Source organism: Gymnoscopelus braueri (assembly GCF_963280865.1).
Source record: "Gymnoscopelus braueri genome assembly, chromosome: 21".
In the NCBI taxonomy this organism is placed as follows: domain Eukaryota; kingdom Metazoa; phylum Chordata; class Actinopteri; order Myctophiformes; family Myctophidae; genus Gymnoscopelus; species Gymnoscopelus braueri.
Window position 1 is genome coordinate 11,776,734 of NC_137623.1, and position 27,133 is coordinate 11,803,866.

At 44.0% G+C, this 27,133-nt stretch overlaps 1 protein-coding gene across 1 annotated transcript in view; it reads left to right on the forward strand.

Annotated features, from left to right (window-relative positions):
- bmp6 (bone morphogenetic protein 6) overlaps positions 1-27,133 on the forward strand; it is a 77,783-nt gene that overhangs the window by 18,787 nt on the left and 31,863 nt on the right. The window contains exon 2 of the mRNA XM_080417197.1: positions 24,096-24,288. Coding sequence (XP_080273323.1) covers positions 24,096-24,288 — 193 coding nt within the window. The remainder of the gene's footprint in view (positions 1-24,095; positions 24,289-27,133) is intronic.

Here is a 27,133-nt window from a genome sequence, read left to right on the forward strand (position 1 = left end):
AAGATGGCAGTTAACTTGATAACATGTAAATGATTTATACATGTGGATGCATGCACCCACATGTACATCCCCAAAAACATACCGCACCCAGCATCGCTTCTGTGCACCCACCATTGTCACCACACACATGCGCACACACACATACACACACACTAGCATACCCACACACAATGTTCACCCTCTCCAAGCCTTCCATCCGTCAGGCACAGTAACTCCTCACAGGAGAGCTTGTGGGTCCATTTCTAAGCCCTTGTCTGAGAGCCGTTGAAGAGCTGGAATGAAATCTGTCACTGACACACAGTCAGGTATGTGTGTGTGGATCATTGTCCAGCTATCAGGAAGCTGAGTCTGCAGGAGACACAGCGAAGACTTCATGACTGCAGCCATTCAGCTGTCAGCCCATCGATGGGAAATCATGATAGTCTCTTGTCTGTGTATCTTGTGTGTGCGCACACATTTGTGTTTGCCCGTGCGTGTGCACAAGCGTGTTAGCTTGTGTGTGTGTGTGTGTTAGGGCTGCACAATATCTCGTTTTAGCATTGTCATCGGAATGCACACATGTGCTATAGTGACATTGCAAAGGATGAACTGTAGCTGAGGCAAATTAATCCGGTCAGTCACAATGTACTAAAACACTTTTACTTCTTGTTAGAAAACTTGCAATCTTGCAAGGTTCTCATTTTTCATGACTAATCTGTCTTGCTTGCACACACGTACGTGTGTGTGTGTGTGTGTGTGTGTGTGTGCGTGTGCGTGTGCGTGTGCGTGCGTGCGTGTGCGGTTGTTCCATCCAAGACTTGAGGTCCAGCAGGAGTCATACTTTGGATGTCTGTCTGTTAGCGAAGGCCGGACGGACAAGCAATTACAGCAAATTATCCACCTACATTCTGAGTTAGATACGCCTGCACAGGCGCACACACACACACACACACACACACACACACACACACACACGCATGCATCCTGAGGATGAATCCCTCCTCCTGCTGAGGATTGTACAAAGAAAGACATAAAGAAATGTGTCCAGATTCCATTTTATCTTGTGGGCACTGGGAGATGGAATGCTGCTCAGTGCTGACAGACCTGTGTGTGTGTGTGTGTGTGTGTGTGTGTGTGTGTGTGTGTGTGTGTGTGTGTGTGTGTGTGTGTGTGTGTGTGTGTGTGTGTGTGTGTGTGTGTGTGTGTGTGTGTGTGTGTGTGTGCGTGCGTGCATGCGTGTCCTACATAGACCAGGACTGTACCCCATAATTTAACAGAGTATAAAAAGTAAGGGTCATCTCATAATTAGATGAACATTGAGGATTTTACTGTGCTTGCGTATGTGTGTGCGTGCGTGCGTGTGTGCGTGCGTGCGTGCGTGCGTGCGTGCGTACGTGTGTGTGTGTGTGTGTGTGTGTGTGTGTGTGTGTGTGTGTGTGTGTGTGTGTGTGTGTGTGTGTGTGTGTGTGTGTGTGTGTGTGTGTGTGTGTGTGTGTGTGTGTGTGCGTGCCTGTGCCTGTGTGTGTGTGTGTGTGTGTGTGTGTGTGTGTGTGTTTGCACTATAGACAGCTGGACAGTATTTTGTGTGAATGTGTGTACTGGGACAGCAGCCTGACAGTGTGTCAGAGTCTTGGATGATTTCTCTGAAACCCTGGATGTTTTTTAAAGGATTGTATGAGTATGGGGGCTATAGAAAAAAATGTGATTATATGGCTCAAATGATGCCTGTGTTCTTAGAGGAATCCTTTCCACTGAGGTCATTATGTAACCTGTGGGAGGGGATGGGAGAACCGTATAAGCTAGATAGCCAAGCCATCAAGTTTGTGTGTGTGGGTTCATGTGTGTGCGTGCGTGTATGTGTGTACACATTCACTGCACTCTAGTACTTCTGGATGCAACGTCAGTTTTGCAAGTATTTCCGCAGCACTAAATCATTTTCACTGTCAAAATGAAGGCTGAACTGGCGTTTGTTGGACCAACGTTCACAATAGAAGGGCTTTTAAAATGATTATCTATGTTTTTTTGTTTGCTTTCTTACCCCGGGCCACTGGGGGATGCTCATACTCACAGCTCCAGAGCTGCCGAGGTTAGTGCTGACTTGCGACACGTCGATTAGTGTTATCAGGTTTCTGTATAAGGCATTATTCACTTTGCATAAGATTAAGTCTAACAACCCTGCTAGCAGCCCGAAGAGGTTGTGCTTCTCCTCACAACCCATCTGGAAATGTTGGCCAAAGGTTGTGATCTAAATGGTAAATGGTGCATTTATATAGCGCTTTACAGTGTTCATCCATTCACACTGACATTGAGGCGACCATCCAAGGTACCAATCTGCCCATCAGGAGCAGTTAGTTAGTAGCTCTTCAACATTTCGACACGCAGCCAGGAGGAGCCGGTGATCGAACCAGGAACCTTCGATTACCAAGCGGCCACTCTCCTGAGTATGATCTATTTATTTAGATTGAGACATTGTGTGTGCAAAGTTTACATTTTGATCACTAGGGGAAATGTCATGGGGCAGGTTTCATGGCAATCTTCCAATCATATTTTGCAATAATGTGTGCTAGTAGAGAGTTTGGCCTAAAGGTGGTGCTAGAAGAAAGGCCATTGAGTCACCAAAATCCATAGGGGTCATCCTCCGGGTATCATGAAGGTGCACAACAGGTGCCAGTAGTTTTCATTGTTTGAGACCAAAGTGGTAGACAGATTGACGGACTAGCTGACTGACCGACTGATATCGCCATCCTTAGAGCCCCAACCTGCTAGCGGGGTTAAAAACAGGCCAGGTTACACAAAATAACAAAATAACTTATCTACTGAGCGGCCCTAAATACATTCCTTGCTCTGCTGAGCAGCTGGTCTATTGCATGAAAAACTATGAGGAAAAAGAAGTAAAGATGTAAAGGCCAACGTACCCCAGATGCATTACCACACGGAGCGGATCCGGTACGGAAGCCTTGCGTGTGCGTTGTCCCATACAAGACGCATCTGTGTCATTTTAGATTTCTTTGGGCTATTAAAAATAGCAGATATACAAGCTCTGTCGCGCTATGAGCTTGTAGATCTGCTATTTTTTTAAAAAACATGAAAATATGTGAACATATTTTAAATCGAACATTTGTAAAATATTTTGTTCCAGGTACCCCCAGAAGCAAAGATTTGAGTTAAAGATTTTTTTAAAAGCTTGTATAGCTGCTATTTTAGAATAGCCAAAGTATAAAATAATGGCCATAGCGCCAATCTAAAATGACACAGATGCGTTCCCGGATTGAATGGGTTAAAATGCAAGCAGATCCGTCAAAAAATACTAATGCACTTGTATGGGACGCAGGCTTCCATACCGGAGCCATTCCAGTATCGCAATGCATCTGGTGTGCATTCCCATTCAGGCCACATCTCTGCCGGACCCACAGGCTCTGAGCTCCCGTCTCCCGTCCTGTGTGTTTACTAATGGTGCTTGACACAGTCTGTTACATGGGCTGCTTTTCTTGTCTCATATCCCTGCCATGGAGAGCTTCTCCTGCATGGACACCCCCCTAGTCTCACACCACTACGCTCTGGGTATCTGTGTATGAACGATACTGTATGTAAGCACCTGTATGTCTGTATGTACAGTATGTCGGTGACCCATAATGCACCTGTGAACTTTTTTTTCCCTCATTGGTACATTTTACATCTGTAAAATCCTCCATGTTAATTTAACTCTGTGAGAGGGTAGTGTACACTGTACAGTATATTGGCTTTGCCATTTGCATGTGTACTTATTACATCCTGTTTCTGAAACACACGGATGTTCATGGATTTGTGTGTGAATGTGCGTGCGTATTTGCATGCTTTAAACTCACAGTCCTCTCAGCGGCCCGTGGCCGATCCTGTGGTGCCTAGTATGTAGGCTTTGATGCTGGGTCAGAGGAGAGGATGGTGTGTGTGTGTGTGTGTGTGTGTGTGTGTGTGTGTGTGTGTGTGTGTGTGTGTGTGTGTGTGTGTGTGTGTGTGTGTGTGTGTGTGTGTGTGTGTGTGTGTGTGTGTGTGTGTGTGTGTGTGTGTGTGTGTGTGTGTGTGTGTGTGTGTGTGTGCTCGCGTGCTCAGGTCAGAGGAGAAGATCAGAGCACAGAATAAGTCTCCCCACGGTCCTCCCTCTCGCTCGCACACACACACACACACACACACACACACACACACACACACACACACACACACACACACACACACACACACACACACACACACACACACACACACACACACACACACAGTGGGTCAGAGCACTGATGAGTCCCCATGGATCCACACAGGTCCTCCATCCCTATCAGGACCCCACTATAGCTGTCCTACCAGCTGCCTTCACTACAAAGAGCCAAAACCTCAGCGGGATGCGGAAACCCGGGGGTCCTGGGGGCAGCCAAGCGTTACGGTATCACATCAGGCACATCCCACCATGGGTGTGTGTGTGTGTGTGTGTGTGTGTGTGTGTGTGTGTGTGTGTGTGTGTGTGTGTGTGTGTGTGTGTGTGTGTGTGTGTGTGTGTGTGTGTGTGTGTGTGTGTGTGTGTGTGTGTGTGTGTGTGTGTGTGTGTGTGTATACTTGTGAGGGCCAAATATCTCCACAAGTATAGTGGAATTTGAGAAATACACATAGTGAGGCCAATTTTCCTGGTCTTTGCAAGAGTTTTATGGTTAAACACTTTTTTTAGTTAAAGGGATAGTTCACCCCCAAAATCACTTTTTTTCTATCGATTAGTGGAGACTTGATATTATTTAGTTTTTGTCGCATTCCTAAGCCAATAATTTGATTACCGGCAGCGGTTCCGGTAGGAGACACAAAGAGTCTCCTTTGTGTCTCCTACCAGAACCCCTGCCTACCGGTCCGCTGGTCATCAAATTATTGGCTTAGGAATGCGACAAAAACACTATCCCTTTAAGGATCTTGCACACTGACACATTACTAAGGCTTACAATTAGGAAAAGATTCAGTTTGGGGTTAGGAATAGGAATAGGTTGTTTGGAGGTTATAGGTTTGGGGTTAGGGTGTTGTAGTTGCCTGATTTTATGCCTGATTTATACTGTACTTAGTTGGATGCCGGTGTCGTGCACCGAAAATAGCTAATCTACAAGCTCACAACGCAGTGTGACGCACTGTGAGCACAACACTGGCATGCAACTACGTATAACTCAGGCTTCAGGTTTACGGTAAAGAAATTGTAAAACAAAAGAAAAAAAGTATGAAATTGCTGTCATACATTTTTTGTCTCCACAAGTATAACGTAGTAGTACACATCTGTTTGTGTGTGTGTATACGTGTGCGTGTGTGTGCGTGCCCGTAGGCTAAAAGGTGTCAGAGCCAGGGACAAAGCATCTGTGTTGTTAGAATCACGTGAAGTCTTTTTATCCCCAATCTTTCCAACATGATCTAAACGCCAAAGTTTTGTGTTTGAAGTTTGGCATCAATCTGTGCAGAAAGAGTAGCATTTACAGCGTGAAGGCTTCATCTTAATTAGATGTTTTTCTTCAGAAACGAACCAGCGGTATTCACCGACGAGCGCCGCTTGTGTGAAGTGAGCTTTTGACTTCCCCGAGAAAGTCACATTTTAATCAAAGCTGTAATTAGATGGGTCTCTGGAGCAATTAACAACAAAGGGGAAGACACAGAGATATCTGCCTCATCCTCAGAAACCAGCGAGTCTTGAGAGAAAAAGCAGACTGAATTTGGACTGTAATTACATAAACACAGATGGATTCTTCTCGTGCCTTGGACTCCAGCGCCATCTTTTTATTGGTTTAACCATCCGTTCGAGTCTACACTCTTGACAGTTTCTTGGTGTGCAAAGACTTAATTGAGTGTACGCTTTTCAAAATGTCTGCATGTCTTTTTTATTTTCTTGGTGTCTTCTTCTGTCTCTCTCTGGTCAGCATTTGTCCCGGCGTTCTCACCTCTCGCCTTCGTCCGTTTAGGATGGGTAGATTAGATCAAATTAGGTCATTCACATTACCCTGCTATTATGTCTAAGCAGCTGGTCTATAACATTTGCTAAAATGTCTTTATTCTCCATGAGAGAATCATTGAGACAGTTCAGGAGCAGAGCACTCTTATTATAAAGAATCACCGACATAAATAATTAGTCTTCCTCCCTGGATCAGAATCCAACAGGGAAATGTCTGGATGTATCCACACCACCAGGATGGATATATCACACAGATACAATATTTTCTTTTCTGTCTAAACAGGGGAAAGTGTTATTCCACGTGTTTCTGTATTTTATGACACCAAAGAAAATATTGGGGGGGTTGCATGAGTACTATTCCTGATCCAAGACCCGATTCTGAAGTTATATAGTAGTTAAGCCCATGTAGTTATGTATCCTGACTGTTTCTAGATCAGTGCTTGCATTATGTATTCCTGGTCCATAGCATTAGAAGGAGTTCTCCTTAACGCTATGGTACTTTCGAGCCGTTGCGCGCATACCCCAGGCTGCGCAGCCTCTTGTCTTTAGTCAAAATGAAAAATACACATTCGCTACATTCGAGTTGAAAGCCTACTTTCCTTAGTGGGAACACTCTGAGCCCTCCACCTCACGGCTAAAATACACTTTTTGACCAAAATGTAAAATAATCCACCGGATGGAAAAAAGTTTTTAGCTACTCCCCTTCACCCTCTACAGATCCGGTCAATGGAATTTTTGACAACTATTGACAAGATCTGTAGAGGGCGCAGGGGACTATTAACAATTGTTTTTCCCCATCCGGTGGATTATTTTACATTTTAGTCAAAAAGTGTTTTAGACGTGAGGTGGGGGGCTCGGAGAGTGTTTCAAAATCTTAAAACCGTCTTTGTTTTGGTGAGTAGCGAAAGTGTATTTTTTATGTTTACTAAAGACGAGAGGCTGCGCTACCGCGGGTGTTCAGGCAACGGATCGAAAGTACCATAGCGTTAAGGAGAACTCCTTCTAACGCTATGGACCAGAGCTACATTCTATGTTATTCCTTTGTTGTCATTGCAGGAAAGTTGCAATTTTTGCAAAACAGTCAAATTGGAGAAAAATATAAATAATTATTTAGGAGAAATATAAATATTTCAGATTATAATAAAGCAAAGAATGGCATTTTTTGAGCAGCCAATACTTTTTTTATCCTTTTCTCTCACAATGTAGTCCTTTTTCCAAATAACCCACCCCATGTATTTCTGTGTTGTGCCCTGCTGGCTCACCTGTAGGACGTAGCACCTCCATTCTACTCTTCCCGTGCAACATTCCCCGCTGACAGGTGTCGCCCCAGCCCCTAGAAGTCACTAGCACAGCGACAAAGATTGCTCTCCCCACCCGACTTCCCTCTCCTGAACACTGGCAATTGTGGTTGTGTAGACGATCGCAAGCCGGATGCACCATGGTGGATTCGAGCCTGTAGACTCCAAGGTTTTGGACAGGCGCCACCTGAGCGCCCTGAGATGGTGTAATTGGGGGCGCCGATAGGCGAGTGGTTAAGACGCGTGCGTACCACATAGGCTCCCGATTCCCGAGCCCGGTGGACCCTTGCTGCATGTCACGCCTGACTCTCTCCCCATTTCCTGACTCTCTTCACTGTGGACTATCAATAAAGGCAGAAAAAGCCCCAAAAACAACTTATATTACTAAAGCAAAGAAGAATCGAACACAGTATAAAGTGTAAAACTAAAGTGAACTTGGTGAAGTCTCATTCAGTAGAAATGGTAAAAGAACTTAAGTTTCCTAGAGGTACTGTAGTGCAGAGGGTATAGTTAGTTGAAATGTGGAGGGGGGTTGAAGGCATAGTTCAGTGCCCACGGGAAGAGACACTGACTCAGTCTGGAGAGGTGGCCATGTATGCGCCTGTAGTGACTACCAGATAGAAGGAGGGCAAACATACACATGGGAGTTCTCCATCCGTTTAATTTAGGCGTAGCTGAATGGGGAGAGAGGCCGTCTGGGAATCAAAAGCCCCTGCCCAATACCCATCTGAGCAGCCATTAGCTGGGTATTAGCCAAGCCAGGATATTAATACTAGCCCTTGTCTCTTTCCTTACTAGTCTGTCATCAGTCAAATCTTCCCAAACTCTTATGTTATCTGGGTCACAGGTGCTGCTGCTGTGCAGTGCACAGTGTATGCTATAGTCATTACTGCAGCATCAATCTCCGCGTTTAGGAGTGGTACCGTTAACCAGCTAAAAAGCTCATGGGCTTTGTCTACTGCTTGCGATTAAGAACATTTTAATTCAGGACACGCCGATAGCAGGCCTGGTCAAATAGCCACTAGCGTAGCGCATCACACCAGTTAGATTCCAGCTGTGTGTAATATGACACATGGTTTGAAAAGAAAAAGTGAACTGACCTACTGAGGAATTTGTTTGGTGAAAGGTCAAAGTTCAGAGAAATGTAAATGTGTTGAAACCTGTGTTGCTTGTGTTACAAATGGCTCCGTTTGTAACGAAAATGAGTTAGCTCACACAAATAAAGAATGTTTACTGTTATTTAAACTAACTAAACAACCAAAATGCTAAAACCCAAAAGGCTGGAATGCTCCCAGCGAGACGCATGGTGAGAGAGTATGAGACACTGGCCCAGCTGCCTGTTCTATAGAGGTGAATCCAGGTGGGCCAGATCTCCACTGATGACACACTCCGCCCTCCAATCACTGTGGAAGACAAAGACCATGTTAGTAATCATGACAACCAGATTAGTTACCCCGACAACCCCAGGGTTGTCACAATTGTCACTCCCTTTTTCTCAGCCCTCAGCTTCCTGTCTCTTTACTTTACTTACTTTATTTCTTTATTTAGACAGGACAGAGCATATTAATGAACGTCACATGAACGTAAATACACCGGATTTAGCAAAGATGCTAATTTTCATCCGCAGTCCTCACACAAAACATAAAAACATAAAAACAATAACATCAGAAAACAGACAAACGGTGAAATACAATTACATTACATCACATAGCCTAAAAAAAAACTAAAATATGATCACAAATGGTTGCAGTGTTGGTTTTCAAGCAACTATCTTTTCACATTGAATTTAAAAGATGGAAATGTAGCACAATCCCTTATATGTAGAGGAAGGCCATTCCATGCTACACAACCCTGTACTGAGAGGACATTTTGACCGAAGGTTGTTTGCCGGTGCGGCACTTCACAATCTCCTCGAGTGGTTGCTCTGGTACTGATTCCTCTTTCAGGCTTCCTTTACTACCCAATGTAAAAGAAAAAGCAGTTTTGTGGTGTGACCTAATTCAGAAAGGAAGTGTGGTGGTGTGTGTGGTGGTCCCTGCTATCTGTTCTGCTCCTGTGTACGTGCAGTTGTCATAGACTTATTTAATGGACTCAACCACCCTCACCTTATACTGCAGACAAACAGCACATAGGTTTGCAGCACATACTGGACTGTACAGTGTGTATAACTGGACTGTAATTCCCGTGTAGATATTGGTCTGCCCGAGCATTGCGTGTGCCAGTGAAGGGAGAGGGTTGTTTTGCTTTGTGTCGTGGTGGCTGTGGGACGGGGTGAGAGACAGAGAAATTGAAGCTGGAAGGGATTTGACGAAAGGCGGCCACCGGCCAGCTGTCCCTTCAAGGGGATTGGTTGGACAGCAGCAGGAGTGCGAGAGAATGAGCTGACCACTGACCACAGAGCAGTCAGGCTGTCAACCACAGAGCAGCCAGCCTTGCCTCTCCGACACACAGTGCTGCTGTTCTGCCCCAGTTCCAAGAACACTATTCTTTTTACTCCTATCAGTGCATGTCTTACTGACATTTGTTTAATGTCTTTTTCCCTCTAAAAAATGTTTCTATAACCACTTTCATCCATACTTTGGGCATGTCATCATAGGCAAATAGTTTCCTAAATTTTCAAGACATTTCAAAAATAGACTATTTTCGCTATCCGTCGTTCGTCAAACAGTATAGGGCCTGTTATTTTCTTTCTTTCTTTCTTTCTTTCTTTCTTTCTTTCTTTCTTTCTTTCTTTCTTTCTGTCTTTCTGTCTTTCTGTCTTTCTTTCTTTCTTTCTTTCTTTCTTTCTTTCTTTCTTTCTTTCTTTCTTAATTTCTTTCTTTCTTTCTTTCTTTCTTAATTTCTTTCTTTATTTCTTTCTTAATTTCTGTCTTTCTTTCTTTCTTTCTTTCTTTCTTTCTTTCTTTCTTTCTTACTTTCTTTCTTTCTTTCTTTCTTAATTTCTTTCTTAATTTCTGTCTTTCTTTCTGTCTCTCTCTGTCTGTCTGTCTGTCTGTCTGTCTGTCTGTCTGTCTGTCTGTCTGTCTGTCTGTCTGTCTGTCTGTCTGTCTGTCTCTCTGTCTGTCTGTCTGTCTGTCTGTCTGTCTGTCTGTCTTTATTTTTTCTTTCTTTCTCTCTGTCCTCCCTCCTCCCTTCCAGTGCTTTCCTCTCTCCAATCCAGCCAGACTCTCTGTATAATAACTCACAGTCATATTCCAGCCTCCATGCTTTCACTCCGAGCACACTCACCCATCACTCATCCCCCGCCCTCCCCATCGCGCTATCCATCCATCTTGTCCGTCCATGCTTCTTGCATGTCGCTCCCATTAATATTATATTCTGCTCCTTTCCATGAATGTCATCTTTCTCTCTCTCAACTCTGTCCGTCAGTCAGTCAGTCTGTCTGTCTGTCTGTCTGTCTGTCTGTCTGTCTGTCTGTCTGTCTGTCTGTCTGTCTGTCTGTCTGTCTGTCTGTCTGTCTGTCTGTCTGTCTGTCTGTCTGTCTGTTAGTCTGTCTGTCTGTCTGTCTGTCTGTCTGTCTGTCTGTCTCTCCGTGCACAGCCAGTTTCCAGGCCCAGAGCTATACTTCATTCTTTCAGTGTTACAGTCCCTTCCCCTCATCTAGAGTGTGTGTGTGTGTGTGTGTGTGTGTGTGTGTGTGTGTGTGTGTGTGTGTGTGTGTGTGTGTGTGTGTGTGTGTGTGTGTGTGTGTGTGTGTGTGTGTGTGTGTGTGTGTGTGTGTGTGTGTGTGTGTGCGCGTGTGTGCGTGTGTTTCTATACTTTCGACGGCCACTTGTCCCCACAAGTACATTAGAATGTGAGAAATTGTCATTGTGTGAACAAGTTTCCTGGTCCCTCACAAGAAAAACTGTTGTTTTATGGTAAAAAAAACGATACAGGGAGTTAGGCTTATAATTAGGAAAAGATTCAGGTCAGGGTTAGGATTAGGTATTTAGAGGTTAGGTTTAGGAGTTGGGGTTAGAGGTAGAGCCTGATTTATACTGGGTTGTTGCTGCGGTGTCGACACCAGCGCAACAACTAAGTATAACTCAGGCTTTAGGGGTTAGGGTTAAAAATGTCAAGAAAAAAGGTAAAAATTGCCTTTATAAAAACTGCCGTCCTATAATTTTGATGTCCTCACAAGTACAGTAAAACCAACATGTGTGCATGCGTGCATGTGTACGTGCATGTGTGTGTGTGTGTGTGTGTGTGTGTGTGTGTGTGTGTGTGCGGGGGGAGAGCACAGTGACCTGGGCCGTGCTGTGTGGGCCGTCATAATAACAATAGCACCAGGACGGGACGGTGCAGCCAGATGTTGTGCAGGTGGAAAGAAGGAGAGAACAGGTCCTATTAATGTCATCCAACAGGACCTGCATCTCGTCCATCTCACCTCTCTCTCTCTCTCTCTCCCGGACCTGGCCTCTATCTCGGTCTCTCTCTCTCTCTCTCTCTCTCTCTGTCTGTTCCCCTCCTGTTCTTTCGCTCTTCCATCTATCCTTCGCTTTGCTTCTTATGTCTCCCTCTCCTTCTTTCCGCCGCCGTCCTTCACTTCATCTCCCTCTCTCTCTCTCTTCTCACTCACAGACACTTCTGTGTCTCCAGTTTCTTGCCAAGTTCGCCGCGTCATCGAGCGGTCAAACCTTTCATCTCGCTCTCCCCCTCCTGTTTCTCTCCATGTATTTATTTCTCTCCCCTTCTCTTTCTCCCACCCCCCCTCTATTTCTGTGTTTCCAAGGAGATGGAGTCATTCACAGATGAGTTCCATTCCGTTTTCTGATCTACTGTGTACTTTCACACTCCAAATAATGTGTGTATTACTATCCATTGTTTGTACTGTATATGTATATTTCTGCGTCGGTGTGTGTGTGTGTGTGTGTGTGTGTGTGTGTGTGTGTGTGTGTGTGTATGAGAGAGAGCGGGAATCCACAACCCTGTGGTGAAGATGTGTGGTCAGACAGGCCAGTCCTCTGGGTTCTGCTCCGTGTCTTCCGACTTCCATCTCTCACTCTGTCAGCAGCACCACACACACACACACACACACACACACACACACACACACACACACACACACACACACACACACACACACACACACACACACACACACACACACACACACACACACACACACACACACACACACACACACATGAGCTCAGGCACGCGTACAGACATACGCACACACACATATCCCACATCACACGCGCAGATTCACACACTTTTACACATTCTTTCCCATCTCCTTCCGTTGCCTAGTGTTTGCACCTCACCGCTAATGTAACCACAGCCTCCCATCTTTAGAATCACTTTCAAATCCAACTCCTGTCAGAGACATCCAGGCCCCTCTCGATTCCCCTCGGTCCGTTCCCCTCGCAAAGCTCGCAGTCACGCTAGATGACTGCGGAGGTTATGCACCCTCGACACGTAGTGTCAAGGTTTTTCCTTTGATTGCCGATGCGAAAACCTCTCGGTGGACTCCAGCTGAGATTCAAGATCCAGAGAACGGAAAGGTGACTGGAATGATACTTATCGGCTGACACTGTAGTAGTCGACTACTTTATTGAGGATTACTATGATATGAGTTTTTGAAGAAGTGCTGTTAGGTTAACTTTAGGGTTAGAAGTGGTGCTTCAGGCACGTTCTTTTTGTCCCTGTTTCATGACTTAATATTTCTGATTGACTAAAACCATATTTCCCCATATAGACAGTTCTATACAGTATGTATTACATGTACTGTATGTGGAAATTAAGTCATATCATACATCACAAGCTTTGGTTTAACCGAGGTACCCCAGGGGGTCTATATCCTTGGCTCTCTCCTTTTCTCCCTCTACACAAAGTCTGTTTGCCGAAAATAGCCGATCTACAAAAAGGTTACAACTCGTCGCAAATTGATGCTTTGTGAGCTTGTAGATCGGCTATTTAAACGTTTGCCTATTTTCACCAAATCTTTGCCTATTATGAAATGCCCAGAACAATTCCAACCTATTTATGTTGAAATTTAAATGTTTGAATTTGTTTTCAACTTGTGTCGTGAATTTTTGTGTATTTTCTTTTGATATCTTTAAAAATAATAATAATTAACACATTCCATGCCAGAGTTTAATATCATAATGTACTCACCACTGCCAGCGATTTATTGTTGTTTTTTTGTTTTTTTCACCTCGCCACAGACCTCGCTAAATACCTTATGATCGCGCGTTCAACTGTTTGTAGACACACAGGGTAGCTGTGTGAGTGGCCCAGAGAAGACATTTTCAATCGGCGACATTCCATTTTGCAGTTAAACAGCGTTCAGCGTGGAGAAAAACAACACCGAGATAATGGCGATTTAGCGGAAGCTTTAGAGCGGCGGCGGATGGGAACGAAAATCTTCGATTGACATTCATTTCCGTTTCCGGTGTGCTACAATGAAATGTGTCACTGCGAGAGAAAAAACAAAAAAGACCACTTCGCGTAGATCTACGCGACTGGCACGCTGCGCTGTTATTTAGGTTCGCGTAAATCTACGCGATTGGCACGCAATGTGTTAATAACAAGATTTAGGAAACAAAACAAAGGGATATTTTTCAGTGTTTGGGAAACAGGGCAGGTCTAGTGTATGTGGCATCTCTAGGAAAAATGTAAAATATCTGCAAGGACCTAACATTTTTCTACCTGCATAGCCACACAACTGCAGCCATCTGTGTGCGGAAGACAGATCACCGTCCGCAGACAAACTAAAATACACCTGACGTTTTGGAAAGGAAAGTCAGATTTTCCACAGATAAAACTACATCTGAATGCTGTGTACATTTGATACAGAGCGTGTGTTTTTTTTGGTGTGTGTGTGTGTGTGTGTGTGTGTGTGTGTGTGTGTGTCTGCTGTCTGCTTCATACCACGCACGTCATTCAGGAGCACACCGTGCATGGCACAATCATTCTCATACACTTGAACACCTAATGGATGAGTGTGTACAACAGGTGTGCTTTGAGAGTGTGCTTGAGTGTAAGGGAAACAAATACCAAACAGCGGTATTATGCCAAGTTTGTTCAAATGGATGCCTCTGTCATTAAAGTGATTTTCTTAGCCGGTACTCCTCTTTGCGTCGGTATGACTGCACAGGACTTTAGGACATTTTGGAGAAACTGGGATAGTGTAGGAGATGCATGGTTGTGGGTTCAACTCCCTTGACTGGCTGGGAGAGTCTGGGTGGGCGTAGGTGAAGGAGTACCTCTTCCTGTTCTCAACAGCTCCTGTTGAGGTGCAAGGCTATTAACCCCCTGCTGCTGCTGCTGCTGCTGCAGAAACCTCGTATTTCCATATTTCTACATTTTATGTTTATTTTTTCTTCGTAAACGAATGCACTGCTTCTTCCTACAACAGTCTCACAAAAGTAGCAAAAATAGCCCATCTACAAGCTCACAACGTGTTGCGATGCATGCGACTCCTCGTGAGCTTGTAGATGGTCTATTTTTGAACTGTCTTTAAAGTGAAAGTGGTTAAGTGTGTCTGTGGATTTTATAACTATTAACCCATTCAAACCGGGAACGCATCTGTGCAACCACTTAAACCATTATTTTATACTTTGGCAATTCAAAAATAGCAGATATACAAGCTCATAGCGCAGCACCGAGTGCCGTGCTACGAGCTTGTAGATCTGCTATTATTTTGAAAAATCTTGAAAGTTTGGTGCTAATCTTTGAATATATATATATTTTTAGAGCAAACATTTTTAACTCAAATATTTAGTTCTGAGGTGTCTCCTAATTTAAAAAAAAACTTATGTTGCTTTAATATCAGTGGTTCTCAAACGTTTTCATATCAAGGACCCCCAAAAATATATGTATTTGTCCGCGGACCCCCCCTTCTCAAAATATTTTGTTCCAGGGACCCTGAGATTTGCACAAATTTTCACGATTTGTTTTTTCAAAAATAGCTTATATATCTGCTAGATCTACCAAAGAAATCTTAAAATGACACAGTTGCGTTCCCGGTCTTAATGGGTTAAATCAATGAAAAAAAGAAAAAGAAAGGCTTGTGACTAAATAATAACTACATTGGATCCATTGGAACACATATTTCATTTCCTGACAAGTAGCTGTTTGTGGACATACAAGGTTTCCTCCCGGCAGTGGCGTGTGGAGATGCTCGCTTGCCAACAGTGGAAGTCTGTGGTCATCTCTCAACGTTGAGATGTGCACAGCCGAGAAACTCGGAGTCGCTGGAAAATAGTTTTCGGGAACGAAGAGTGCTTTCAGTCAGCCCTACTGTAGATCAATTGGACTGTAGTGAATTTATGGATATTTTTTTGTTTTTGTCGCATTCCTTAGCCAATAATTTGATGACCAGCGGACCGGTAGGCAGCGGCTCCGGTAGGAGACACAAAGGGGACTCTTTGTGTCTCCTACCGGAACCGCTGCCGGTCATCAAATTATTAGCCTCGGAAACCCATGCATTTTTTTTTGTTACAAAAAAGAAAAGCCTGGGGGAGCGATGCACGAACGATGGTCTTGGACCTTGTTATCTCCCTACCAATCAGAGTGCAGAGGGGCGTCGCTCTAAATTTGGTGACGTCAGCGTGTTCCGTGCACAGGCCGAGGGGGGGAGGGGAGGGGAGGCGGGGACATAGATTGGTGAGGCAATAGGAAGCCACGCACAAATCCAGGCGGCTGTGTTTGGGTCCGCCCTTCAAGACCATGGATTGAGCTCGTAGCCTCAGGCTATCAAATTATTGGCTTAGGAATGCGACAAAAACGTAAAAAATATCCATGGGGTGACTAATCGATTTTGGGGGTGAACTATCCCTTTAATGGGTATGGACAAGTACTTATTTGCTACGGCACAAACCTTACGTTGATCAAAGAGCTTCCTTGATAGGAAACAGAGAGAGTTTTCAAGGTCCGGGGCGTTGAAGCCTGTTTGAGGGGAGAGTTGGAAAGTCATTTGGACCGCCCTTGACCTCACACCACACACAGAGAGAGATTTACAGATCTAACATCCCTTCAACACAAACCCACACCTGACCTGACATCATAGACTTCTTCCACACAGCAACATCTGCTGCTATGTGCAGAGGAGGAAACAAATAAAATTGCATATGTCTCTACACATCTCTGTGTGTGTGTGTGTGTGTGTGTGTGTGTGTGTGTGTGTGTGTGTGTGTGTGTGTGTGTGTGTGTGTGTGTGTGTGTGTGTGTGTGTGTGTGTGTGTGTGTGTGTGTGTGTGTGTGTGTGTGCGTGCGTGTGTGTGTGTGTGTGTGCGGGCGCGCGTTTCTGTGTGGGCAGCATGTGGGGAAATGTGATGAAACGGTCACTGTCACAAGTGATAGACATAACATAGAGCTGATGTGAAGAACATCTTCGTCACGAAAAGGCCGTATAGGAAGTCTGCCTCTATGGAAAGTCTTTGAAGCACGGTGCACAGAGAGGCTCAATCCCCCTTTCAATTACCAGGATTAGTTGTTGTGACCCATATGGGACCCCCCCCCCCGCCTTTCTCGCCATGGTTCATCTTTGGGTTTTCCTAGTGAGCGGCTTTACGAAGTCAGCCAATGCTATGAAGAATGCTATGTCTTTGGTATGCTGACTAGATATTCAGTGTTTATGTGGTCAGTGGTGGAAAGTAACTAAGTACATTTACTCAAGTACTGTACTTAAGTAAAATGTTGAGGTATTTGTACTTTACTTGAGTATTTCCAATTTCCAATACTTTTACTTCTACTCCACTACATCTCAGAGGCAAATATTGTACTTTTACTCCACTAAAATTATTTGAAAACGTTAGTTACTTTTCAGATGTAAATTATTATATTATGAAACATACATTAACCACTTTAGCCCTATTTTATACATAGGCTATTTGAAAATAGCCGATCTACAAGCTCACAACGCGTCGCGATGCGACGCGTTGTGAGCTTGTAGATCTGCTATTTTCAAATATTTTAGTACTTTTACTTTTGGTACTTTAAGTACAGTTTGATACCAATACTTTTGTACTTTTACTCAAGTAAATTTTTGATTCTGGACTTTTACTTGTAACAGAGTATTTCTATATTGCAGTATTGGTACTTTTACTTAAGTAAAGAATTTGAGTACTTTTTCCGCCACTGTATGTGGTGCACTAATGCCCAACTTTGACCCACAGTACCAGGATGTGAGGTGGTGAGGCTGCTGCTTCAAGGATCATTTGATTGGCTGGTTCCAACCTACCTGTTGGGTTTTTCGTGTCGCAAAAAACGTGTCGCATTGCGACATGTTTTGAGCTTGATTAGTTATTTTTGCTCTTTCTGAATTTTTATTCTGTAACCGTTTTGGACATCAACAGTATTTCAAATTCATGTGAAACTAAATGAAATGCTACTTAATTGAAGGAGTGATGTAGATGAACGTGAGTGAGCCTGCTGGTTGCAGAGCAGAGAGGGAGGAGATGATGACCTTGGTCTGTCGTTCCACATGTGGGAGCTGAGCTGAGGCGCATCCTCCTCCTATCCCTCACTCCTCCTTTCCTCTCCAGGGAGCAGACCTGGACCTTAGAACCATGACTTCTGTTAAATGATTAGAGACATACTGTAATGTGTGTGTGTGTGTTCATGTGCATGTGCATGCTGTGCAATGAGACACTCTCCTGGGAGAACAGACTGTAATGTGGTGTGTGTGTGTGTGTGTGTGTGTGTGTGTGTGTGTGTGTGTGTGTGTGTGTGTGTGTGTGTGTGTGTGTGTGTGTGTGTGTGTGTGTGTGTGTGTGTGTGTGTGTGTGTGTGTGTGTGCATGCTGTGCAATGAGACACTCTCCTGGGAGAACAGACTGTAATGTGGTGTGTGTGTGTGTGTGTGTGTGTGTGTGTGTGTGTGTGTGTGTGTGTGTGTGTGTGTGTGTGTGTGTGTGTGTGTGTGTGTGTGTGTGTGTGTGTGTGTGTGTGTGTGTGTGTGTGTGTGTGTGCATGCTGTGCAATGAGACACTCTCCTGGGAGAACAGACTGTAATGTGGTGTGTGTGTGTGTGTGTGTGTGTGTGTGTGTGTGTGTGTGTGTGTGTGTGTGTGTGTGTGTGTGTGTGTGTGTGATCAGTGCCTATTTATCATTATTCAGATGGAATAAACTACTGGAGTTTAGCTCGTCAATACAGTTTTACGCATTTTGTTTCCACTTTTGAGCTGCCCACAATTTGTGTGTGCACACTCGTGCACGCCGAGCACGCGCACACAAACAAACGCACACACACACACACACACACACACACACACACACACACACACACACACACACACACACACACGCTGATGTGTAAGCCATGTGGTACAGTATGTGTGGGAGTCTCTTGGTGTTTGAAGGGGACAGGTCCACCGGAGGACACTCCCTGACGTTTCTACTGCTGTCGTTTATCAAGTCAGGAAGACCATGTGCGGTACACCCCAAGATCCTGAGTGTTAATTTAACTCTGAGGGTGTAAGAATGGACACGGAAGTGTACTGTACTGTACTGTACTGTACTCTCTGGTTTGTGTGAGTGATAGAGCGTTAGGAGGGTGTATAAGCGAGATATGAGAATGAGGGCTTCTGTCACTTTATTCTCTCTGAAGAAAGGGAGCTCCAACACTAGCATCAGCTACTAAAAGGCAGATCCGGTGCATCGTTGGATAGGATTAGTTGTGTGGGACACAAACAGTGGTAGAAAAAGTACTCAGATATGTTACTTAAGTAAAAGTATCAATACTGCAATATAGAAATACTCTGTAAGTAAGTAAAAGTCCAGAATTCTACATTTACTTGAGTAAAAGTACAAAAGTATTGGTATCAAAATGTACTTAAAGTACCAAAAGTAAAAGTACTAAAATGTTTGAAAATAGCAGATCTACAAGCTCACAACGCGTCGGGATGCGACGCGTTGTGAGCTTGTAAATCGGCTATTTTCAAATAGCCTAGGTATGAAATAGGGCTAAAGTGGTTAATGTATGCTTTATAATATAATAATTGCAAAGTAACTAAAGTTTTCAAATAATTGTAGTGGAGTAAAAGTACAATATTTGTCTCTAAGATGTAGTGGAGTAGAAGTAAAAGTACTGAAAATTGGAAATAATCCAGTAAAGTAAAAAATACCTCAAAATTGTACTTAAGTACAGTACTTGAGTACATGTACTTAGTTACTTTACACCACTGGACACAAACCTAAGAAACAATGCACTGGAGCAGCATGGACTAGTCAAATGCCTTTTTATTAACAAGGTGCTACTGTAAGTACAGAATGACTAACCTTTCGATGTGAGCACATCTTCATCATATTCAACACCTTTTTTAACCGTTATGTTATAATTGGTCCGACTCCTCATTAATGCTCATTATGAGATGTTCAGAAACCTGCCGCCCAATGACATAATCGGTGGAGATTCAAAGTAGCGGTCCGGGCACCTAGGCTCAATGTAGCGCGATAGCGCGTCGCGGGTTCGAGTCCCGATCCCGACTGCCTTTGCTGCGTGTCACATCCCATCTCTCTCTCTCCCCATTTCCTGTCAGCCTACTGTCCTATCAATAAAGGCACAAAAATACCCAAAAAAGGAAATCTTTAGAAACGACAGCCTTTCTCTTCCTGGAAAGTTGACACGCTGAAATATTGTTCTTGCATCAATAAAGAAAATTGTGAGGGGGCACGGTGGCGCAGTCGGTAGCGCTGCAGAAAGGGCCTTTCTGTGCGGAGTTTGCATGTTCTCCCCCGTATCCCCTAGGGTAGGTAACCTCACAAAAACATGCAGTTATCCTGGTCTCTATACTGCCTCCCCCTGGTCAGCCGGGGCGCCTGATGGAGGGGAAAGGAATTGGTTGGAATAACGTGTTCCTTCCACGCGCTACGTCCTACTGGGGCAACTCCCCCCCTGTCAGGTGATAAGAAGGCTTGTTAGCTCTCATGCATTGAAGGAGGCGTGAGCTCGGCTATGGGCTCTCCATAGGCTGGCAGAGGGAGTGTAGTGCCCAGGATTACTTAGACAATTGGCACTGGGTGAAAAAAAAATGGGGTTACAAAAAATCGTGGGAATGTTTTTTTGAAAAAAAATACAAATACAAATCTTGCTTGAATTTATCAATCCTGCCTGCCAGGGTTCTGAATGGTCCACAGTCCTCTGCTGTGACAGAGTAGCTATCGATTTAGCTATGGGTAACTGAACAAAGCCTCACAAATCACAATGCTGTGTTCAGTGCTTGTGGGCATGGCGGCGATGGTTTATGTCCCATTTGACAATAATGATTTTTATAAATTCTTCACCTAAGTAAAACATACTAAAGCAAAACAGTGCTTCTAAGGAACCATGTCACGGTTCAACGCTCTTCATGAGTTTCACTTAACTCAGAGGTTCCCAACTTTCTCTGGATCAGGTCCCACTTGAAACCCTTGAAAGCGTTCACAGCCCACCCATCTAACCACATGACTTATATACTTCACCATGCATTTCCTAGAACTGTTCAAGCTTTCATAGCCGTAAGTGGTTCTGTTTCGAGACTTCATGCATGGTAGGCATGGGCCGTAATCGGTCTACTTTTTAGGGGAAATACAAACATAGATACAGTACATACATAAATACATACAGACAAACCGTGTTCTAGATGGCTTGACCTTTGGCCATGCCATAAAAACCTAAACTTACAAAAAATAAGAAAATAATGTGGTTTCCATCAAGTAAAACTAACAATAATCAACTTAAATGTGATTGAAAATAATTATTGAGTTTTATGATTGTGGCTACCGACATAAGCACTGACACACAATGTACACGCAATTCAAACACACGCACGCACGCACGCACGCACGCACGCACGCACGCACGCACGCACGCACGCACGCACGCACACACACACACACACACACACAGATAGAGAGACATGGAAATCCCATCAGAGGTCAGATCCTGTTTCCAGGGGTTGATTTACTTTCACCAATCGGATTATATGGCGTAAAAGTGACACACATCCGATCATTTCATTGCGGTCTTTGAAATGATAAACCACATGGAATATGATTTTTTTTTTAGTAATGAAAAAATCAGATCTGAATCACACGGGTTGGAAAGACCGGAGCAGATTTGTAATGGAATATGGGTTATATAGGCGCTCGCTCGGGTGGCGCTGTGGTAAAGGCCCTGCCCACCACCACGGAGGTTGTGGTTTTAGAATCCACCGTGGTGCATCCGGCTTTGTCGGTTACAACACAATTAGCCTCGATCTCCAGGCTTTTATTGTTAGTTTTGCTAAAAAATAAAAGCCTGGACCAGCGTGTGTCGGTGTACCCGGTATAGGAAGTGTTTCATTCCCCCAACCAACCAGAGTGCAGTGGGCGTCGCTCGTAATGTTGTGTTGACGGGGCGGGGGCTGACGGACAGATCGGTGAACCAATGGGATCAGGAGATGTTAAACCCGCCCCTCTAGGTAAGAAAAAAAGGAGGGCTAGTGCAGCCTAGAACACAATTGGCTCGTGTTCGGGGGAGGGAAGCCGGGGCGGGGAGGAGGTTGATATGTGTCACTGCATGTATTCTTATGGGTTTGGGGCGGTCACCTGTCAGCAGGGAGTGTTGGGTGGGAGGAGTAGGACGAAAGGCTCTACGTCCTCCCGGTGGGGGCTCCTCACTGGCAGGTGAGTCAGTAGGATATTAATTGGCATAACGACAACATTGGGGAGAAAAAGGGGTAATTTTTTTTTGGCTAATCACATTTTTAATTAACCCATTAAGACCTGAAGTCGATTCTGCAAATACCTTCTAAATCCCAACAGTATTCTGAAGAACCTATGTTTCTTTGTCAGTGGTTCTCAAACTTTTTCATGTCAAGGACCCCTTGTATTTGTATTTGGCGGACCCCATCTCAAAATATTTTGTTCCAGGGACCCCCCAGAAGCAAAGATTTGATTTACAAATGTTCGCTTAAACAATATAGATTCAAAGATTTGCACCCATTTTCACGATTTTTCAAAAATAGCAGATATACAAGCTCATGAGCTTGTATATCTGCTATTTTTAAATAGCCAAAGTGTAAAATAATGCTTTTGAGCTCAAATCTAAAAATGACACAGATGTTTATATGTAAGATTTGAACTAGCTGAGTTGTGCTTGTTTCATCACCAACAAAGGCCTTTACTGTACAGGTCATAGAAAAAGTCACCATTATTGGTACATTATTGGCTATTACAGTGATTCCCAACCTATGGGCCGGGGCCCACTGGTGGGCCGTGAGGATATTGCAAGTCAGCCCCCCAAAAATTGCAATACACAAACATTTTATTGATAACAAAACATTAATATAAAAACAATAATATATACATTTCGACCATTTGAAAATAGCTGATCTACAAGCTCACAATGCGTCGCGATGTGAAGCATTGTGAGCTTGTAGATCTGCTATTTTCAAATGATTTTTGTACATTTTATACATTTGAAAACTTGTGAAATAGGACATTCTGCATAATGACTACTTTCTACTTGTGGTACTTTAAGGACATTTTGATACCAATACTTTTGTACTTTTACTCAAGTACATTTCGAATTCCGGACTTTTACTTGTAACAGAGTATTTCTACATTGCAGTATTGATACTTTTACTTAAAGTAAAAAATGTGAGTACTTTTTCCACCCTGCGAAAGAGAGAGTGTGTGGGAAACGGTGTGAGACCGCATTCACGTGTGTGATGTTGAAGGGACTTCCAGGCTGTGGTCCACGGTTTCCCCTCTTTCTCTCATTTCCCTGTCCTCTCTCTCTGTGTGGTGCTGTGTCGGTGGATGGATAGACTCTACAGGCCCCTTAGCTGTGGGTCGGGTCCAAACCTCCAGCCGAGATGGGACTCGTTTCCTCCGGGGCAAACACATAATCATTACGGCACATATTGCGCTCATAAAGTGGAGGAGGCCTTTGGAGGGAGCGCATTTGTTGGTTTTTGTCAGTTTTGCGCCCTCAGAAGTGGTCACGACGCACACACATGTTTGCTGCCGCCAAGGGGGAAGAAAAAAAAACATGGGCTTTTTTGCGTCGGACGGATGATAACAGAGGGGTTTATTTAGGGAAAACTGTAAGCCGCAAAAACCTATTAGTCAATGTGCATAAATCACATGTGATCACTTTAAAAGGCTTCTATGGTCAACCTCAGCGCTGTGTCTGTGAATAGGATATCCGCTCGTCGCTAAACTGGCGTCCTGCAGAAAACCTCGTGTTTTCACTTTGAGCGTTTTTTTTTCCTGCTCAGATCGACAGCTCGCATCGTCTCCCACTGGTGGAAAATAATTCACGGCACTGGAATCGAACCAGAATAAAGACATGGCTTTCCAAAAAAGGTTTTCATCCGACGCTCTCAGTCGTATGCTCACCCAAAGAGATGCGAGAGACCTTTTAGGGTATTCATTCATCCATTCGTTCATTTATGTACCAAAAAGTCTGAGACTCAGGGTTTGGGCCGCAGAGCGCGGACCGCTGTACAAAGAGGGAAGACATTAGCTTCCCTTTTTAGTCTGCCTTTGGCATTGTGGCGCCTTAAATTAAGAGCCATCTCAGACACACTCTCAGTTATTATGCTAACGTAATTACATGTTTATGTCCTGCCATGTCTAAGATGTGACCTATGATATCTCTATAGGGTTTGCCATGTCTGCCCCGCTGTCTGCTCCGTTTTCACCAGCCTAAACGAGAGCACGAGGGGAATGTGCTGTTTAACTTTGTATCCAGGAAAGTTTTACAATATTGAACCATAGCCATATGACTTTCTAAACCATTGGTTCTTCTATATTCACTGAAAGTTCTCTCCGTTTCTCTCTCTCTTTCTCTCTGTGGTGTGTATGCGTGTTTGTGTGTTTCTGCACGTGTGTGTTCTGTGTTTGTTTGTGTTTCTGTGGTTGTATGTTCGTGTGTGTGTGTGTGTGTGTGTGTGCGTGTGTGTGTGTCCATCCGTACAGTGGAGTACGACAGGGAGCTCTCTCCGCAGCGACGGCACCACAAAGAGTTTAAGTTCAACCTGTCTCAGATCCCTGAGGGAGAGGCCGTCACCGCTGCCGAGTTCCGCCTCTTCAAAGAGTGCGTGAGCCGCGCCTTCCGCAATGACACCTTCCTCATCAAAGTGTACCAGGTGGTGAAGGAACACCCCGACAGGTACGACGCATCGACACACACACGCGTAAATACACACACAAACCCACACGCACACACACCTACACACACCTACACACACACACACACACACACACACACACACACACACACACACTCTCTCTTGCGCGCACATGCGCTTTGTCTGTCTTTTATCTATAAATCCTACTGCTTTTGGTCAAACCATGGGCTTTCGTCTTGAATACATTACATCTTTTTGGGCCGTATGGAATGGATGCCAGTGTCAGTCTGTGCAAAATAACTTGGTCTGTTTAGGTGTAAGGAGCAGCATGGCCTCAATGGACCGCTAGAGGTACTTTTATACTCTTTTTTTTTTAAGCATATATATAGATCAGTCAATGTCAGTCTCCTCTCCTCTCCTCTCCTCTCCTCTCCTCTCCTCTCCTCTCCTCTCCTCTCCTCTCCCCCCGTCTCATTTCTTGTCATATTTATAATGTAGACTAGAGTGAGCCTTGAGGACAGACCAAAAAGAGAGCAAGGCCAACTCATGCCAAACATTTACACTACGGTGGGGGTAGAAAAACAACCAAAAAACATTGCTGAATGGTGTTTGTGTTGTATCAACCCTGACCAGTGAGAGACAGAGGGGGCTGTAACTCATTTCTAAAAACAGGCGTGTTTAATTTGGTTAACAGTGTCGCTTTGGTCTTTTATTTAGAACTAATGTAGAACAGTCTTTCAAATGAACTGCTGACTAGTTCTTTAATTTTCCAATTGCTTAATTAAGTCAGTGTTGTCCTTAAGACCAGTGCTTCCAATTAAGTTGGCGACCCTTAGGCTTTCCTGAGGCATTCCACTATTTGAATAAAGAATAGTTTATAAAAAATAAATAAAGAAGATCTCACTGTCATTTGAGAAAGGAAGAAAATTGGTGAACTCGTGTTCTGTATCAATGTATATTGTAGTCAAAGCAGCCATGTCAACATTATCCTCCATTTGATCACATTATAGAGACTTTATTACATGTTATGCTACATTAGGTGTAAAACCTAAGACAAATACTCCCTAAAGGCAAAATAACATTTCAACAGGTGGGGGGGTCCTCGGATATCGCTGATCCACTTTTGGGGTTCTTTGATTGAAAAGGTTTCGTTGGTATATTTTTCCGTCTATCAAAGGGTTTCCATGCGTATCATGAGTTACTTATTTGCTGCATTCCTTTATACCTACAATGGGTGGTTTTGTGCACTGTGGCCTGGAGGCAAAGCCTTTTATTTTTGTAGATATTTGGAGATTAAAGGGCCCATACATCTCCAATTTCTGTATTATTGTAAGACCGTTTTTCTACCTTGAAGAAAATGACAGCCTGGATGGTGGGATGGGGGGAGGGTTAGAAGTCTTTACTTTGGGGCCAAGTTAGAAAAAAGCAAGGCGTATTTTTGTAATCAATGTCAAATTAATTTGGCAAGCTTTATACAGCCACAAAGTTGTACAGTAACTGCTTTGATTGTGCCGTACATTTTAATCTTCAATCACGTTTTAAGTTTAGTTTAATCAACTGACTGAAGTTTCATGGGAACAAAAGATGAGTTAAATTAAAATCCAAGAGTCATAAGATAAAGAGAAATGTCTTACTGTAGATTTTTTTCTTCTTCTTTTCTCTCTTTTCACATTGAGCTAAACTGACCCTTTCCTACCTTAAACGGCCCCCACCCCTGCCCGGACTTGAACCCCTGCCGGTCCTCCTCCCAGCTGTCTCCATCACCTTCGAGTATTATCGAGCAGTCCCCCCCCCCACACCCCTAACTTTGATTAGGGATGGTGGTGGCACACTTTTTGATCCAGTGTCTTGTGGCACTGCATGTAGCAGCACTGCACTCACACACGCAATGCATTGAAATAATGACCTGCTTCTGTGGAGCGCACGTCTCAGAAAGTGAGAGTACGCTGAAGGCATACTTATGCCGTATTCTTAACAACAGAGTATTTGAAAAGAGTATTTTGTCCAAACTTTGTAACAGAACGCTTCTCTGACCGCGAGACATGCGCACAGGCACGGAGACATCCCAGTAGCTTCTATGCTGTGTAGGTCATTGGTCCACGCATGCGCATCAGGGTGCTGGGGGGGGGCCCCCTAATGGCCAAAATCTGGTGCAAAATCTGACTGTTGAATCAAAGTGGTATGACACTTGAAAGCATGAAAGGTAGCCTCTTCAAAGTCCAGACCCATGACTTATGTTTGTGCCAAGTTTGAAGACAATTGTCCTACTGCCGTGGGAACGCCAACGCACAAACACACGACGCGTTGCCGATTCTAAGTGTAGCATTATACCTTTGTGATCTTAGCGAAGCATCTATCTCTGCTGTTACCTTTCTCGCACCACTCCCTACCACTCCAACTGTGAGCCATATAATGATAGAGCGCTTAATTAGCCTGACACCCTTTGTACTTTTAATTTGGTTGGGGTGGTTTCTCTGACATCGGGTGAGGAATGTGAGAGATCACAATGCAGAAAATGTGGCATGCTGGAGGTTTTACGGGAACGGGCAGGTCACTGCAAATGCTTTTTCTGCACAACCATTTTGGGCTTCTACACATTTTCCTACAGTTAACTATCCACAATGATTTCATGAGTGTGAAAGGGATATTACCCTTATTCATTATTACGTTTGTTTTTAATAGTAGTTCATTTCGTCAAGGTAGCCACCACCCTATCTTCTTTCAAAACTGCCCTCAAAACCCACCTCTTCAGACTGGCTTTCCACACCTAATCCCTTTTCTCTTGTTTTAACGTTCTATTTTTAGTCTCTTCTTATTTTGTGGTGCATATTTTATTTGTATTCGTTTATTTTTTATTTTTTGCTTTAAGAAGGTTATTTGGTTTTG